Below are 19,911 nucleotides of genomic sequence, written 5' to 3' on the forward strand. Positions count from 1 at the left end.
TAGAGGCCAAGTTTTTGGCATCAATAACTGTACAATGAAATAGGACAATAATCGATGCTTATAATGATGACCCTGCAAATTAAGAAAACTTTAAATTACACTGTGTTTTAGAATCAGAAGTCCTGGATTCCAGTCCTAACTCATTACTACTGGTTGTGTGATCACTGGCAAATCAGGTAGGTCTCTCAAATTCATCATCCTTGAAACGTGGATATAACACTACCACCTAACCCATACTTATGTTGGAGAAACTAAATGAGATATTTTACATGAAACGAACTCTGTGAACTCTAAAGTACTGTAAAATTGCTCGTTAGCTATTATGCACCGCTTAATGAAGCAGAACAGAAGACAGTCAATGAAGTTTTCATTAAAATAGTTAAAATGAAAATATTTCAACGCTTAGAAGATTTGGTTTAGGCTATCCTGAAAATAACATGTTTATATATTCAATTCCCTTTTATTAATACATAAAACTTAGAATGGTCTATTCATTTATTAGAATGTTATCTTGCCCATTGTTATTTCCAGATGGTTAAATGAGATATCCATATAATTTCAGATGTAGAGATTTTAAAAATTAAGCAGTAACCCCCAATGTACCACAAACATCTGAGGATACTGCAAAGTGTCAAAAATGCAAGAAGCTCAGAAGTGTATGTTTCCCAATCTTTCATAATTATTAGCAAACAACATCACATAAAATGGCTATAGATTTTGATTCAGCTGGTCACAAAAACACCCTTACAACTTCTTCAAGTACCTGGTGTAGAGTTGAAATTGATTATTTATATATTATGGAAGTTCTTTTTTGCTTGGTTTGGTTTTGCTTTTTGGTTCTCTGGCATGGGCCCAGATTTTTAATTCTCTCATCTTTTCTATTAGGCTGTAAAGTTCCTTTGGGGAGCAAAAAAGGTTTGGCTGCAGCAGCTAATGCAGCGTTCTTCACATAATAAACTTTAAGCTGTGCTCATAAAAATCTGTAAGAGGTAATTTGCTAATCATGTTAATAACCTTTAACCAAATTTAAGGGAATCAAATGTATGTCTAAATTCCAACATCTTTAAATATAAAATTAGAGGAATAATAGTTAGCAAGTCCTACTCTTGATTAGATTTCTAGAGTTTTCAAACTTTGAATAGCTAAGCAAATTGCAGATCCCAGGCTTTCTTCACAAGAGCTCAAAACTCAACAGTCATAGTAAACTTGTTTTACCAAAAAGGAGGAACTCTGAGGTCATTTTTTTTTTTTTAATTTTAACTATTGACCTTTACTTTTTTTTTGAAAATTAATTAATTTATTTATTTTTGCTGTTTTGGGTCTTCGTTTCTGTGCGACGGCTTTCTCTAGTTGTGGCAAGCGGGGGCCACTCTTCATCGCGGTGCGCGGGCCTACCTTGTTGCGGAGCACAGGCTCCAGATGCGCAGGCTCAGTAGTTGTGGCTCACGGGCCTAGTCGCTCCGCGGCATGTGGGATCTGCCCAGACCAGGGCTCGAACCCGTGTCCCCTGCATTAGCAGGCAGATTCTCAACCACTGGGCCACCAGGGAAGCCCCTGAGATCATTTTTTAAAAGGGCAAAACTAATTTCATTACAGCGGGCATTTGCACCCGAGCATTGTTTTCTGCTGTATATAATTTACTTGGAGTTAGTCATTAAATGTTAAGACTATTATATCAAAGAATGTGAAATTTCTTCTTTATGAAGAGCAGAAATTACAAGAAAAATTATTTCTGAATATAGGTTTCCTTTTTAAATTTAAAATGGAATATAATTCTAAACTACCTGAACTTGGGATTTCAAAATTTGAAAATCTTATATTTTTCTCTTGTGTCAAATGTTTGGCATGATATTAATATCTGCTACATAAATAAATGAATCCACCTGTGGCTTTATATACACAGACGTGCATGTGAATATTGTAAATGAAACATCTATGTCTCCATGTCTGTCTCTATAAATGCAATTAATACAACTGAGGACCAGGGGTGAAATTCAAAAGTCTAAAATGCTTGTCCAGTTCCAGCATGAACTACTGAGTAGGTCTAAATTGAGACTGTTCCCCAAAATAGTTCCTCACAAAAGAGTCAGTTCATACTAGCTTATAATGTCTTTTGGGTTTCGATTGTTTTATTTTGAACAACAGAGTTGCACAGTAGCCTGAAATAATCTCAAGAAATATGAATTTGGGATGCTTATATAAGTCATCAGCCAGAATTGGTTAATTAAAAAAAAAGGAAGTGAAGAAAATTGATAAACCAGTAGCAATTATTCCTAGGGTATAACCTCACACAAGTGGTAAAGGTCATTGTAAACAAGTCTTTTAAAGATAATTTTAAAAAGCAAAACAATAAGTTATTCTGATGGGGTGTAAATAATTCACATCTAAGAAAAATGAAAAGGTTATCTCTCCTAATATTTTGGGAATGGGCACCGAAGTTAGGGATAAATATTCCAGTGAGAACACTGAAGAAGTGAAAAACGGTCCTTCTGGTAACTGGCAGCTAGCTAGGTGTGATGGTCCCAAGTGAACATTAAAAAAACAGTCACAGAGGGCTTCCCTGGTGGCGCAGTGGTTGAGAGTCCGCCTGCCGATGCAGGGGATGCGGGTTCGTGCCCCGGTCCGGGAAGATCCCACATGCCGCGGAGCGGCTGGGCCCGTGAGCCATGGCCGCTGAGCCTGTGCGTCCGGAGCCTGTGCTCCGCAACGGGAAAAGCCACAACAGTGAGAGGCCCGCGTACCGCAAAAAAAAAAAAAAAAAAACAGTCACAGAAAATAAACTAGACAGAGACAAGGCCACTCTGCCACCACAAAAATGACGAATATGAGGCACTGCTACTTCTTTAACAGTGACAGCTCTGCCCTGCTTTAATCCTTTCACCTTCTAGATAAAAATTTAACGTTAGATACCTGATCACCACATTGACTCCATTTCTTGAAAGCATCCACTCCAAAATGGCTTCCTCCTCCCTAATTCCTCTTTAGAATCATTCAGCCAGCTCTTGCCAATGCCCTCTAACTGAGATGCCCCACAGTCTCTCTTGAGGGCCTTCTCCTTTGCTACAGTAAGCTAAATAATTCTAATGTTTTTATTATAGTTATCGTCCTAGCTGTCTTTGGACAGAGAGGTTTAACGGCACCATACGGGGATCCAAACACTGCCATACTGCAAATCACTTAGAAGGAAGACAGTAAGCTCTAGAGCCCTGGAATATACATCTATGAATGAACTCTTTCCATAAAATACAAATGTGGCAAAAGCAATGTTCCTAATTAGTGTGTTATTTTATAAAATGTGAGATTTCAAATATGGAAGTGCTAATCAATTAAGAAATTAAATATAATTAGGCATTTGACAATCTCATCCACATTCCTAAATGATTCTATCAGTTGCTCAAAAATTTATTATAAAGTTTGTCTTCTCAGAGGGAAAGTGGGGCTCTCCTTATATTCAAGCATAAGTGATTACCATTTATTCAACCTCTCATAGTCAAGACTTTTTACTCAGTTGTGAAGCTAATTTGCATTAAAAAATGAAATTCTCCTACTTATGTATTAATAAATTATAAAATTTCTCTAATACTGTTATGCTCTATGATTCTTCTCTGAACTGCTTCTGTTATCATTGACACGGAAATTGTGTTTATCAAATAAGTCAGTCAAAATGGATCTGTTCATTTGGGGGGACAAACTCATATCTGTTATCTTGCTATTGATTCTGATGTTACCAAAAAAAAAGTTGCACCAGGTAAATGAGATCATATGCCGGATAGATGATTTATAAAATCCAAATATTGTTATAACCGTAATATCTAATTGGGCAACATCTGACCACCAACAAGATACCACTTGACCTGCTATACCATATACAAATTTTGAGATGCACATCTGTTGTGAGTGATATATTTTAAATTATCAGGCAAAAAAATAAATAAATAAACCCAAAGACGTTTTTGGAAATGTTAAGATGTTGATGTTGGCAGTAGAACAAACTCAGGAGGAAAAATAAAACAGCTTAATCTAGTTAATTAACAACAAAACAGCTGGGAAAATGAAACACCCCTGGTTTTGACTGACTATAATTGAAAATGACTAATGATGCTGTCATTTTGCAGCTTATATTGGGGGAAATGATGCCTGGAAGATTATAATTGGCCTCTTGACCATTTGTTTACAGTAATTATTTTTGTGTTAAAGGTTGGGGTGGAACCCTTTGGCCAAATATAGAAAGCTCCAAATACCTTATTTTTTTTCTTATATTTAAAAAAAAATCAAGAGCAGTAATAAAATATATTATTAGATTCATGTTAAGATTTTTTTTGGATAATCTAAAAAGTTAGCAAAGCAAACAGCTGGTGTGATCTTATCACTTTACCAAGTTACTAAGACATTTTAAATTCTGTTAATGTTCTCAGTTCTAATAATGGAAGGTGATATAAGTATTTCAAAATATATACACACATTTAAAAATTTTTAACATAAAGAGCAGTGTTCCAAATTAAGTTAAAGAATCAGTACAGATACAAGAAAATGTTATCTAAATGCTTAAGTTCAAAAGAGAGTTAACATTTTTTTAAATCGAATAACAAATGGCTTTTTTTTGTAGCTGTCGATATTGTTGCTACTGATGGAAGTTGTTTTTGTTGCTTTTTAACTGCTAAATTTGGTGCTATTGAGGAACCTACTCATTACTCTGTGGAAAATGGAACACATTAAAATGATTAACAGTATTATCATAAAATACTATTACCAAAAGTATAACTTAATCAAAATGTTAAACAATTTATTGAACTCATCCAACCAATGTTCAACAACTTCTGAAGTTAAGATGAAGGAACAAGGTACAAATCAAATGAAATAAAAGTATGTGCGTGTGTGTAGGGGGAGAGAGAGCGAGATAAGAGATAGAAAGCAAAACAAAGATGCTTATTTCTTCAATCATATTATTCTAAGATTTTTCCAGTAATTTTGCATTAGAGATCTAGTGCTATATTTATGTCATGAGTAGAACTGTTTCATAATATATGTTTGATCTTTATCAGGAAATCCTCAAAGAAAAAAAGGAAGACGTTTAGCTAGGGATGACAAAAAAAGAAACTAAAAATTTACCATCTTTGAAAATTAAATAAATCCTAGAGAAGTTGATAAAGTTAAGAAAAAGGGAAAAAAACTGAACAGGGATGAGCCCAGCTCCCAAACAGGACTCAGCTTGGGAGGTGAGCGTAGGAGGTAAGCAGACAGCTTGTCTGATGCGGAATGTGGAGGTGCCAATAGACAGTCAATTTTCTAAGAAACAGAATCATTTTCTGATGTGTCCTTAACTAGAATCTCTGCAAGTGGTGGACATACTACTTATCCATTTAGATACTGGATCTTATATACACACCATGAGGGATTTTCATTTTCTTTTTAAAGACTATCACCATCTTCTTTATAATTGTTACAGTTTCTAAATGTACCTCCTCCCCAAGACAAAAAACAAACTTCTATCATGAAAATGTACTGCAGGCTACTTGTACCCTTTTCCCTTCTATTACGGAGTGAGAAACCTCAAAGTTAAGGTGGAAAGGCATTAGGAAGGGCAAAATTTTGATATATGAAGTCAAAGTCTAAAACAGGCTTTGTTTATGTACTATCAGAGCAATGGCTCACCCTTTAGAAAAATCATCCCTAATCTTTAAAAAGAAGGTTTTGATCCATGCAGAGGTTTAAACAGTCCCCACAGCTTGCTACCTTGTATCGCTGGGTTCCAGGTTTTGAACGATGAGGTAGTTTTTTAGCCTCTAGAGTTTTAGGCTACCACAAGCCCCAGCTAATCTTCAAGTGTGTCCAAGGTCATGGCCCTTATCAAAAGCTGCACGTGAAGAATCTATTTCTCCACACTCCTGATCTCCCAAATCAATCTTGCCCTTTTGCCACTGTGAACCTGATACGGTGATTCCTCTCCAAACTTGAGGGGTAAATGGTAGAGGAGGAATGAGTTTTCACTTAAGCTGTGCTTCTCCCCCATGAACTGATTTGAGAGGACATGGGGAAGGAGGGAAAGAGAAAAGAAAGAAGAGGGCTGTCTCTACACAGTTGTTTCAAGGGATATGAAAGTGAAGGACGTTAACACCTCCTTGCTTTCGCTTTCACTTCAGAAAGGTAATTCCCCTCTTATGTCACTAATGCTACAATAGAAATTAGATCTCACAGTGGCCCAGGAGTTGAGGGTATGATAAATTAGCTTCAACTGCCTGGATTGTTTACATACAATGAAAACAAAAATTTTCTCGTTGACTTTCAATTAAGGCTTTCCCTCTGTTTTTTAATAAAGGCACTAAAGCAAAAGCCAATTGAAATGCATGTCTGTAATCTGTAACAATTATGCCAAATCCTGCATAAAGTCTTTGAGGATCAAACAAGAGTAGGCAGAACAGACCTACAAAATGGTCCATTGGTCTGTCTCATTGCTTGCTATGAAAGTCACTCTGTTAATCGAGAAAGCTGTCTGCTTGGGGACTGGCTTTCTCTAGAGCATCAAAAGAAACCCTGAAATCTGCTGCTTTCAGGACCTTTTCTAGCTCTCCAATCTAAATACTGTACACATTGCTACTTTATGAAAATTATCATACCAGGCCTGCACTGGATGCAAATTATTTTGGGGGGATGTTAGGAGTGGGGACGATGTATTCCTGTATAAATGTCTATCGATATCTACAGAGGAAATCCGTGCCTTTCACCACCTGGTGTTTGGGCATTGCGTTTAGGCTGAAACTTTAAATTTACCTAAGAAAAAGCCCCTTGTAAACTGTAAGGAAAACAAACAAGCTTCTAGAAATGAAGCGACACAGTGTAAGTCATGGCAGTGTTATCTGCAAGGACAAACTACTTCTGTATAATGAGGTTATTGACCTGCACTGTTTTAGAGCAGTTTTAAACATGAGGGTGAGGCCCACTAAATCTCAGCCTGCAACAGTAGCTAGAGAAACCAGGACTGATGAATAAACAGCCACCATTACAGGCTCTTGGGAACCTTCATCATAATGGGAGCCATTATAATTTTGGTCAGGTACAGAAAATAAGGTGACCTACACCTAACGTCTATTTATCACTGGACCCTCATTAGCAAGTGGAAGCCATTGATTAGCTATTTTTTGAAAACTGAGCTGGTTTCCCATTTCTCTCTTCATGTAATAGCCCTGTGAATAAATGTGTCCTAGGCTTCAAAATGCACATGGGGAAAGGAAAGAAGTAGAAAGCTTTCTCCCTGGCCAGCTTTTTATTGAAGAGAGAAGCAATTACATGACATTCCACTAAAAATTCTTGACCCAATAAAGTACTGAAGCCCGAATGCTGATTTTCCTCTTTCATAAGAAAGAGCAACAGAGAAAAGAAAGGTCATGGACCATATTGTGATTCTTTACAGCTGTTGGAGACAGACAGTATGATGCAGTAGCTTGATTTGAATTAAGCCAAACGATATGAAAAGCATCAAGGCTGGCAAGCGAAGCAACAGAACCTCAAAGAATTTAATCTACCTTGAAGGTGGGAGTACTCTTTGTATTGATGGCAGCGCATCAGGACAGAAATGAGTCCTTTAATGCAATGACTCGTTAATAGCCTTAAGATCACAATACATAAATAGGATATGTTGATCAAAAAGATAGCTCTGCCTCTCCTATTGCAGGATGGCCAATATTTCTTTACAAGTTATTTCATCGATAATAAATAGACCATGTCAATGGCAAATGTACAACGGGGAAGCATAACCCATTATGAGGTAATGGATATTGCTAGAGGTTGCTTCATTACCTTCACGGGCTGAGTGGCTGGTTTTTCCTTGTACAAATGCTGCCCTTTAGACAAAATCCCTTCCACATCCGGCTGTTTAGCTTGAACTGCTACTTCAGTTTCCTGGGGAAAAGAGCACATACAGTACAGATTAATTTCACAGTTAGCAATAAAATTACTAAATTTAAATATACCCTTGGAGACTCCACATGTATTGCAGATCAATTTCTGCACAGTACATAGGGGCACAAAGTAGTTTTCAGTGCAGAGAAAAGAAATGGAGGTCTTTGGGCTTCCCTGGTGGCGCAGTGGTTGAGAGTCCGCCTGCCGATGCAGGGGACACGGGTTCGTGCCCCGGCCCAGGAGGATCCCACATGCCGCGGAGCAGCTGATCCATGAGCCGTGGCCGCTGAGCCTGCGCGTCCGGAGCCTGTGCTCCGCAACGGGAGAGGCCACAGCAGTGAGACGCCCGCGTACCGCAAAAAAAAAAAAAAAAAAAAAAAAAAAAAAAGAAATGGAGGTCTTTGTGAAACACACCAAAGTTTAAAAAATTTACCCCGAATCTTCTTGAGTTATGTCATAATACTATTATATAGAAAGAGACACTTTATATTTTTCCAAAAAGTAGAATGCAATAACGAGAAGTATGATCCATGAATATGATTAATATGGATAAATACTATTGTTAGCTTCAATAATCTCAGTAATCCTAATGTCCATTTTACTCCACAAACCTCTTATTTTAACAGGATTCTTCTCGGGACTCTGGTCCCAAAATTTTATTTTGAAATAGAAACCAAATAAATCTTTCCACATCATTGTCAAAATTATTAACTTTCTTTCCAAAAAGTAAACCCTTAAAGCACAGTATCAAGGCTTATTGATTATTAAGCAGTCAAATTAAATAGGCTTTTTGAGGAATGATTAAATTATCTTTAAAAATGTGTTTTTCCTTAGTCTGGAGAAGATTGAAGCATGACCGTATGACCAAAAAAACGAAACAAAACACAACACAAGAAAAAAGCATCCTCTTCAGATATATGAATATAAAGTGCTTTGCTACTGGGTGCTGTCTTGCTCTCCTGAAGAGAGGACAAAGGAAACGTGCATAAATTGAAGCTGAAGGAAGTGAAGTTAAATATTACAGAAGACTTTTTGGATGTAACACTTGTTAAACACTAGGATGGAGTATCGATTAATCAATGTCAGGCGTCAGTCAGGGCCTGGCAATCCTCCCCAGATGGCAACTCCTGATTAACACATATCCCTCTTCCTCCCACTCCTACCCTGTAGCCTCCCAGCACTGCTGTGTATACGTGTCTTCATGCCACTGTTTCCTCTATCCACCGTGTTTGTACCTGTCCTCTCTCAGCTCATCTGAGCAGGGTGTCCTCTGAACCCAAATTACTGTAATCTTATATGGCGCAGTAGGATGTCCTGTAACGTGTGAGTGCTCATCACATGCTCTTGAGAAGGATTATTTCTTCAGTTCTTATAATAAATAGCAATGGGAGGTAGGCACTTTGGTTAAAAGGGTCCATAACACGAAGACTAACTCCATGTGTTAAATGGGTGCGTGTGCCACACACACACACACACACATCACCTTTAGAGACAATAATTCTGGAAGAAACAAACCTAGAATTGTAAGTATCAATTTACTCTTTATGATAAAAAGTTCTAAACGTGATTTGTTTTCAAACAAATTGCAAAACTGTAACAAGTTCAAAATCGGAGTGTACTTTGTGAGGGTTGGGTACTTCCTTCTTCCTTTAAAAATGATTTATAAGTACACCCAGTGTAAATTCTATACCTTCAGAAAATGAGCACAAATAGTCACTGTTTCAGGTATGCAGTAAATGACGAGCACTAACACCTTTCTCTCCCTGCCCCTAGTCTTCAATCGCAAATAAAGAGTTCCAAAGATCACAGAGAATCGATGCCACTATTGAGAAGGCACTGGCAAATAACCAGGATTAAAAGACTGCATTGGATATGACAAGGAAGTCCCTCAGGAAATAAACACACAAATTTTAATTCATGCAAGTTTCACTGGCAAATGAACAGAAACAGCAGCAAGGCTGACATGAGAGCAGCCCCAATATTACTTAGAGCTCCAAGTTCTAAGGTGGTGCTTATTAGATGGACTGTGGAAAAGGTGGCATGCCATGTGAAATGTCTATGTTTCGCAACTGCAGAAAGTAAAATATTTCCTCTTCAGGCCACTGAATTTGCCCTAGATTTAGCCCTCTGATGAATGAGCACTGCAAAGTCACATCACTTCCGTTTATAGAAATGTTTCCTAGTAGCACGTCCTTTCATCAACACTATTGCCACCTCTTCGTCCTTTAATGAAATAATGGAGAGTTTAAGTACCTGGATAAGATTTACACCCGGTCTAACAGAAATAGAGCAATGGGTGAGAGAAATCATGTTCAGCTCTTAATTCTTTGTGGGTACTTTCCCTTCGCAATTTTTTGGAGAACTAGATATCTAATGATATGCACCTTTGATAAACTACTTTAGAAAGAACATTTTGAAGATACATTTCTACAATTTACCTCACTACATTTACTTGTAGTGTGAATGTATTAGTTAAAAGATAGGTCACTTATTGAGGGTCGAATTTTATTGCTTGAAGGGTCAACTGTAGTAAATACAATTAAATTTCCTTAAAATGTCCCTTAGCATAGTTTTCTTAAGCTGGTGTGAAAAAATACACTATGACAAGCTGATCGTCACCATGAAAAAAATGAAAGTATGTGTGAGACAAATTTAAAAATTTTGATATCCCTCCATGCAATTAAAACTTGACATGGAAAAATTGAAAAGCAAGCAAACAAACAAAAAAGCCCAGCCAAATCACATGGCTATGCGGAGATAAGAAAAAGCTGAAATCTTTAGCTGTGCTGAAAACATCAACCAACTGCTAGAGTGACTGCTAGAGTGATTATGTCACTATGATAATATTAACAAACCAGAGTTGCTAAGACTTTACCATATGTCAAAACACTGTATGTTTCATACATTTTTCCCTCATACTTACACTCCTACAAAAAGGGTAGTATCTGGGACTTCCCTGGTGGCGCAGTGGTTAAGAATACACCTGCCAATGCAGGAGACACGGGTTCCATCCCTGGTCTGGGATGGAGCAACTAAGCCCGTGTGCCACAACTACTGAGCCTGCGCTCTAGAGCACACGTGCCACAACTACTGAAGCCTGCGCGCCTAGAGCCCGTGCTCCACAAGAAGAGAAGCCACTGCAGTGAGAAGCCTGCGCACCGCACCGAAGAGCAGACCCCGCTCGCCGCAACTAGAGAAAGCCCGCGCACAGCAACGAAGACCCAACACAGCCACAAATAAATAAATTTATAAAAAAAGAAAGGGTATTATCTAATTTTGCAGATGCTAAAACTGAGGGAGATTAAGTCAATTGTCCAAGGCCATGTAGCTTGCAAATGGCAGAGTTGATATTATTACCGGGAAGTGTGTATCACTAAACCTCCACTTTATCCCTCCTTTGTTGAGTATAGCGTGTATGTGTGTGCATGTGTATGTGCACATGCTAAAACTGGCAGCCACATCTCTTACTATCACGTTAATTTTTTTCCTCTTCTTTAACTCCAATACATTCTATAGTATCCTTCCAGTGTATAAATGAGAGAAAATCCTGCCTCTTCCCACCGGAAAATAAATTCTTACATAGCTTTTAAAAAGCTCCAAGGGTGTCTCTTTGTGGGTTTACAATTGCCAAACTGCTGATATCCAGGTCAGAGAATTGGTTTGAGTAAATCTTTTATCTCACAAACGGCCTCACATCTTTATATGATTTAAGATAAGGTGAAGGAGGTCACCACTAAAATGGAAACACAGCTAATTATAGTGGCCAGTTTTTTGTAAGTAGGAAGTGTTCAACTTCAAAGAACATTCAGACAAGAAAGTCTTCATGGGATTTCAACCAAAAAAATCTCACTTCTAATAATAGAACATTTCCATTTAAGTTTTTCCCTCTGCCTTATCCTTAATATATCCCCTGTAATATAAGATTGCGCACCAGGAGTCAAGACCCTTATGACGTAACTAGAGTTTTTCTCCCAACATAGTATTGACAGTTCACTAAAATCTCATGCATAATTTTAAGTATATAATTTTTATTAAATAGGTAATAGGAATAACCCTTCATCAATACTAGGAGAATACTGCAGTGTACTTTAGAAAAATCCAGCCTTGATAGGTTTTCAGAATGGGGTAACTCTCTGAGCACCGTCAGTCTTATTTCTTATTAGACAGCATTAATATTGCTGGTGGTGTTGGTCTGACGAGCAGCGAAGCAACGGTTAGTGGTAAAAAAGACTGAACAACCCCTTTGAGGATGAAAGTAACGAATCATATGCAAATTAATGTACCCTTATATTCTCTAAGAATTTATTCATTGACTACTGTATTTCTAATTCAATATTAAACTGATTGCACACTTTTTTTAAACTAGAAATTTGGTGCTAAGGATAATATAAGAGAGCTACATTTTGCCTTGTTTTCCTTTATTATTTTAAATTTATTTATATTTCTATCATTTTACTTATTGCTAACCTTAGAATATATCAATATGTATGTATATATATATGTGTGTATATATACATAAAAATATATATCACAACATAAAAAGGGTGGGTGAATACACTCTCTTCCCCGTTGACTTTGGGCTTTACCACATGCCTCACTTAGGTCAATGGACTGTGGGCAGACATGACTGCATGACAGCTCTGAGCTAGGTCTTTAAAGGCAATCCAGGATTTGCTAGTACCTCTAGTTCCTGCCTTCCACCATGAGAGAATAATGTATCATAAAGAAGCTGCTCTTTCAGCCTGGGTTCTGGAATGAGAAGACATTTGGAGCAGATCCACAGCCTAGGATGAGAAAATCTGAACTTGACCCATAGTGTAGAGTAAAGCTGCCGCTGATCTGCAGTCACGTGGATGAGTGATCAATGTTTGTTCTTGCAAGTCACTGGGATTTGGGGGGTCATTTGTTACTGCAGCAAGAGCTGACAATTACAATGTTATAGTGAAACAAGCAAACAAATATATGGCTTTCTGGGGAGAAGAAACAAAGTAAGCCTTTCAAATAAATGGGCTCTAGTCACATATATTGACTGCACTGTCTCTCATTCCGTATACAAACTGTTTGCTAAAAAGGGTGGCAAGAAACGAAAAATGAAATGGAATCAATATTGTGTTAGAGCCTGACTTCTCTGGCTTAGATCGTCAGGCAGACTCTGACAAATGAAGGCTGATGGATGGAAAAACACAACATTGTACAGCTGAGTTTCTTTCTCTTTTCCCTCATGCTGAGTGACTATTCTTTTATTTATCTACAATTAGGTTTGCTAGACCACAGCAACACGACTCTCCTTCACTGTAACTGCAGCCTGTCAAGTACGTGCCAAGCTGATTGACAAAGAATGACAGGTCCTCTCTTTCCATTCTGAGCTAATCAAGGGCAGCCCACCAAAGGGAGGTTTTCTTCTGATTTAGAGATTTATGGATTTCAAAAATAATCTGGCCAAATATACAAAATATAGTGCCATATTGATTTTTAAAGTGGCAAGTGTTTTGAAGCCAAGAAGATAGAATCTATTAAGGTACACACTCGGAATATTCAAGGCCAACCAAAGAGTGGACATAGGTGTGACCATCAGGTAATGAGACTGATACCCAGAAGCCACTTGTAGAAGCCCTCCATTCATAAAGATGGGGTTTCAAAGTCCTTTTGGCGGTAGAATGCCTTTGGCAAACAAAATCTTACCCAACCCTCCCCAGCATACTAATCAATTCATTCAGTAAATATATACTGAATATAAAAGCACCTATTATGTTCTAAATACTATTTTGATACTGGATATATAACAGTCAATAAAAGACAAAATTTTTCTGTTCTTGTGAAGTTTACATTCTAATGGGAAGCATGGACGATAAAATATAAATTACGGCACATCCAAGGATGAAAAGTGCTAAAGTGAAAACAAAACAAAACAGAACAAAGCATCAAGTGGGGATAGGAGGTGTATGTGTGAGCTAAGGGAACATGGGAGGTGGACATTTGAGAAAGTGCCTCCAGGGGAAAAGGCTCACTGAGAAGGTGACATTTGAGAAAACATTAGGAGGGACTGAGGGAATGAATCAAGCAGTATTTCAGGAAAGAACAATTTGGAGCAGATCCACAATCTGGAGCAGATCCATGCAAGGGCAACAACAAGTGCAAAGGCCCTGTGGCAGGTGTGTGTCTGGCATGAGCAATGCAAGTATAAGGAAGCCAGGGTAAGAGAAGTCTACCGAGCAAGGGAAGCAAGCCAGAGAGATCGGGGAGGGTAGGTCCTGCAGGGCAATTATGTGAGGACTTGGGCTGTTACTCTGAGTGATATTACGAGGCACAGGAGGGTTTTCAGCAGAGGAGTGATATGATCTGACTTATTTTTTAACATCATTCTGGCTGCTGTGTTAAGATTAGACTGAAAGAATGCAGAGAATAGACAGTAATTATGAGCAGACTCCCAAGAGGGTTTGTTAAATCTACATTGCTTGGAGGGAAGTACTTGCTTGCTGAAACCCAATGTACTTACTCCAAAAATCTTTATACATACAGTTCTTAAATGAGGACTAAATCTCTGATCTGGTTTAATAGCACAGGACACTGCTTGAAGCAGTCTCATTCATTGAAACTGGTGCTCTCCAGGTTTTACTATGTTCCTAAGTCCTTAGTGGTGAAGAGTGTGGGCTCTTCAGCCTGGTTATCTAAACTCCAACCCTGGCATGAATTGACTAATTGCAATAAAGACCATATGGCCCATAAATCCTAAAACATATTCTAAAACCCTTGCTATTTGGCCCTTTGCAGAAAAAGTTAGCCAACGGCTGATCGAGAGAAATGGTTAGGATTGGCATTTGTGACTCTAAAAACCTTCAGGTACACAGAAAAATGATATTTTTAAAGATAAAACACAAGTGACATTTTGCCTTTTACATCTTTATATAGACACAGTCAAACAATTTATAGTTATACTTTAGAGAGGGCTCAACAAATATTTTAGGCGTTGTGGGTCACACGGTTCCTGTCATACCTGGAGTCTGCCACTATCATGTAAAAGCAACCATAGACAATATGCAAACAAATGAGCGTGGCTGTGTTTCAATAACTATTTACAAAAAGACAGAGTGGACTGAATTTGGCCCTTGGACTATAGTTTGCTGACTTCTGCTTTGATGTATTACAGTGTTCTTGGAAGTAATCAGACTAGGGATAAGAACATATGAGTTCTAGGCTTATGAAATCCTGAGCTGGGGCAAGTTACTTAAATTCTCTAATTTCAGTATCTTTAATTATAAAATGGATGAAAGTGAGAGAGATTATTGTGGATACAGGGTTAAAAACAACTTTTTCCCCTCTGCATCAGACTTTGACCTTCAAAGAACTTTCTAGCTGTATTTTCCCTGGAAACCTGATAAAATTGCAATGTCAAATGTGTTAGTAGGCAGCATTGCTTCTGCAAAAAAAAAAAAAAAAAAAAAAAAAAAAAAAAAAAGACTGGTAAATTACACCTGGCTTAAGAGTTCTACATTTGAACTACAAATGTGTAAGGGAAAGTGATAGTTTTGGGGGTCCCCTGAGCGCAGTAACTCTTGTAATTGAGCATGTACCTTTCAAGGATCTTGGAAACTCTGTCTGTGTTATAAGACATTAGCTCCTGGGACCCATGAAGCTTCTAGGCCAGGGTTGACCCAGCACCACTGCGTGAGCCTGCTTTCTTTTTACTTGAACTATCATCTGAGAGTGTACAGGTGCTGCAAAGAGAGAGGCTCTTGGATGGCTCGGCGAATGTTGTACAAACTGCTGTGTATTCCAAGCCCACTGAAGAGAGATGCCTGATCCCGCCTTCCTGGGAAGCTGTGCTTCTGTTCCCGTAGCCTTCTAAGTGAATTTAAAGCTGCATGTGGTTAATGCTAGCCTTGTTCAGTTGCACATAAGAAGACTCACTGACGGGCTTGACAAGAATCATTTCTAAGACCCACATTTTATTTCCACAAATATACTGCTCTGAATTGGGATACATTTTACAAATGATGGTATGCCATAGTCTACTTGGCAGCACTTTTTTCTTAGTGACAGATAAAATAACGATGCATATTCTAATCAATGGTGTCTCAGAAACAATGAAATATGGTATGTGACCAGGATATTCATAGTAGGTCAGGATCAAATGATTTAGTATATGCAAAGGTAATACTAACTGCTACCATTTATTGAGAACTTACCAAGTACAAACACTCTGCTACGCACTTAACATTAATCATTTTAAGTAGTCTCATTCAATCTCCACTGCAGAGCCGTTCAGCGGACATTATTATCATTTTTCAGATTAGAAAACTACAGTCACGAGAGGTTAAGAAACTCGCTTAAGGCACAAGCTAACAAATAGTGGATGTGAGATTTGAACCCTGGTCTGTCTGATGCATATCCTGCATATGAATGTGGTTCTGATGAACTCTAACCATAATCGCATGTTTCCCTTCCAGCTGAATTGCTCCTCAAAACATTGCTTTAAATAACCCAAAGGGATTAAGGAACACAGTGGATTCTTCAGAATAGAGAGACATATATAACAAAGTAATTTTTCCAGGTCTCTGCATCATCTTTTCCTTTCTCTGTACATTCACCTTGGCTAATGGTATTTGCATTATTTCTAACTGATATGGCACAACCCTAAATTATCATCCATATGGTAAATGGACATAGTCCTTGAAAAAGTAAGTATTATTAAACACTAGAAGTTTCTTTTTAAAATATAAAACAGCAGTTAGGAAAATTGTCATTGAAAGCAAAGAGCAATTCAATTCTGACTTCATGACTGACATACACTTCAAAAAAATGAAAGATGCTTTGTTTTTACTGTTAAGTGTTGTACCAAAATTATAGTCATTATATAAAGCAACTCTTTCTAAATTCTTCAATAACTTGTAAACTCAAAGAATCAAATGAGTTGCTGAATTAAGCTTGTATTTAAAAAAAACAGCAACAAAAACATCCGAGATCTCTCTTCTAAACAGCTTTTCCTTAAACACGTAGAGAAAACAAAGCAAACATGAAGGTTTCTGAAAAGAAGGAAAATAACACATGATGGACTAAAGCCCCTTCTTTGGTTCACACAACACGTTAGCTTTCATCTTGGGTCCTAGGTCTTCAATTACTCTGCCGTACTTAGTTTTTATAGTCTTGCAACTTTCTATGATTTCTACCATTCCAGCAAGGTGAGCATATTTCATCGGTCTCCTGTAAAGTCAATGATAACGTTTTGGGTAAGGAACTATGGACCTGTATTTTAGATTCATATAACTGCTAGAGTCCAGAATATACAGAGAACTCATATCATCTGTGAGAGAAACCAAACAAACTAACAGAAAATTGGGCCAAGAATGTGAAGAGCCAACTCATGGAGAGAAAAATCTGAATGGCCAAGAAACATGAAAAACTGTTTAACCACCGATATGCAAATTAATGTAATACATTTGTGCCATTTCCTGTTGCTGTGGAAAGCAATTTACGATATATAATAAAGATATGAATATTCTGATGAGCCAGCAATTCTACTTCTAGGTATTGTCACATGGTTTATGAGGAGACCTACAAAGAATGCTCTTTCAGCACTGTTCACGTTAGTGAAAAATTGGAAACAACCTAATGATTACTCATATGGAATCTCATAACCCTATTGTTTTGTTCCTATTCAAATCAGAAATACTTTTTAACAGATTACTTCTCTATCCTAAAGGCACTTTAAATCATTGTTCTTACTTTATATGGTGTCCAAAATTCTATTTAACTTAGTCATAAGTTAAACTTAATGTTTCTATTCATAACTGACTCACTGAAGATATTAAAGACAATAAAAGAATAATGCTGTCTCTAATAAATCTGACTTCAGCTATAATGTCATATGCATGGTATAATCTCAGATACCATTCGTCTAGTTTTTTTTTTTTTTTTTTTGCTGTACGCGGGCCTCTCACTGTTGTGGCCTCTCCCGTTGCGGAGCACAGGCTCCAGACGCGCAGGCCCAGAGGCCATGGCTCACGGGCCCAGGAGCTCCGCGGCATGTGGGATCCTTCCGGACCGGGGCACGAACTCGTGTCCCCTGCATCGGCAGACGGACTCTCAACCACTGCGCCACCAGGGAAGCCCCATTCGTCTAGTTTTGAGTGAAGCATAGGAATGTATATGTATGTGTGCCTAATTTTGTATTTGTGTTATCTCTCCAATTATGTAAATCACTAATACCTATTACTATGCTAATACTAGACGATATATTGTAATCAATGTTACCATGAATTATTAATTTTATGTTTCTTATCATCTACTACAAATAATGTAAAAGACAGAGATGCTTATCTATCCATATTTTCTCTACCTGCTATTCACAAAAGTTCTCTCAGAAAGTCCTGAAAATTAAAAGTATGCACACATGGCTTTGTAATTTCATGGGTCAATAAGTAGAATTTTAGTTATATCCTATACTTTCTTGTGAGTGCTTCCATATTTTGCCTTTTGAACGCTTGAATTATTAATTTCAAGAAAATCAATTTCATTGGAATGACTAGCATGTTATAAAATCAGTTATTATTATAAATGCATCTTGAGTTTAATCTTAAAATTAAAACTATTATTAAAATAGTCCAAGTTAAATAATTATGGCTGCTTTTATTAACTATACACATTGTGCCTTCTTATGACGAGTAACTGCTAAATATTCATTATTTCCAGAGGAGGCAATGAAGTATTCAGAAATTGGAAGCTGTGGCATCAGAAGTATTGGGCATGCAAACTCCCAGTTTCTAATATATACTGTTTTGAAATTACAGAGCAAATTAAATGCATTTACACTGGGTGATAATTTAAGTAGTTAATTTACAACTAAGGTGTTTCTTTTTCAAAATATGTATATCAGATATATATTGAGGTATTTGGTATCCTCCATAAGATGTGTAACTCCATACATAATATATACACATACTTCTTTTCCAACACGTAAGTGAATACACCTGGTTATACTAATGCTACTTTCTGAAGGATAGCCAGGAAGAATGAGAGAAATACATGAAAAGGAGAACTGAAGATAGGTGGTAATTTGGAAGTATTTGGAATACGAAGGTAATTGCTAAGTCATGTATAACTGACTACAGAATGTAGTAACATCAGCTAATTTTGTCTCTTAGATGAAAGGAGTACTTTTAATAGACAACCTAGAATTGTATTTGTTAATTAGATTTATAATTTACACCTATTCTCAATGGCACAGAAATTAATATAATAAGTGAAATCTCAGGATACAGAACTGTATATTCAAGAGCAAATATTGCCATGGCATTCCTTAGAGCACTATTTTTAGAATGCTATAGAATTTCATTAGAGGTACTTATCTTTAAATTAATGTCCATCAGTCATTTCAGTAGTTTTTTAAACTGTTAAATATGAGTGGAAGTTTAAATTGGTATAAGTTTATGAGATGGCAAATGAACAGTAAAACAGCTTTACTTGAAATAAGTATTTCTTAAAGTGTTCTCGTTAGTGTTAAACGATTTTTCTGTGCATTTGTCTTTTTCCTCCCCTTTTAAAATAAACTCACAAAGATTATGGCCATAGCTTCTCTCGCTTTTGTCTTCCCCCACAGCACCTGATACAATATTCTATCTGTAAACACCAAGTCCACACCCTCCCCCCTCAGAAAAGTATAATGAGTGGCCTTACGTTGCTGTAACTTCTTGGCAGTCATCCTTACCCATAACGATAGTCATACTTGCTTCTAGAGGTATCATAATTACGTATTTAGAATTTTAAGTATTCTTCTGTGGTAACTCACAGGTTTAAGGATTCCTTTAGCAACCAATAGAGTCAAATAAGCAGAGCATGGCATTTCCTGATGAAAATACAAGTTCCCAGCCATGAAGTCAGTAGGGTAGACACACTCACCAGGCACACAAGGGGCACTGGAACAGAGACCAGAGGGTCAAGGAGAGTACAGAGACCGGCACTGAGGCCTGTAGGTCATGTACGTCATGTAATTTTCTCTCACCTGCCGATCCACATGCC

General features: G+C 37.5%; 1 protein-coding gene across 2 annotated transcripts in view; it reads right to left on the bottom strand.

The window, feature by feature from the left end:
• Positions 1-19,911, bottom strand: part of DMD (dystrophin) — a 2,035,184-nt gene that overhangs the window by 742,956 nt on the left and 1,272,317 nt on the right. For both annotated transcript variants that reach the window (XM_065901098.1, XM_065901100.1), the window contains one exon: positions 7,795-7,896. In XM_065901098.1, the coding sequence (XP_065757170.1) occupies positions 7,795-7,896 (102 nt within the window). The remainder of the gene's footprint in view (positions 1-7,794; positions 7,897-19,911) is intronic.

Source organism: Phocoena phocoena, chromosome X (genome assembly GCF_963924675.1).
Source record: "Phocoena phocoena chromosome X, mPhoPho1.1, whole genome shotgun sequence".
Taxonomy (NCBI): domain Eukaryota; kingdom Metazoa; phylum Chordata; class Mammalia; order Artiodactyla; family Phocoenidae; genus Phocoena; species Phocoena phocoena.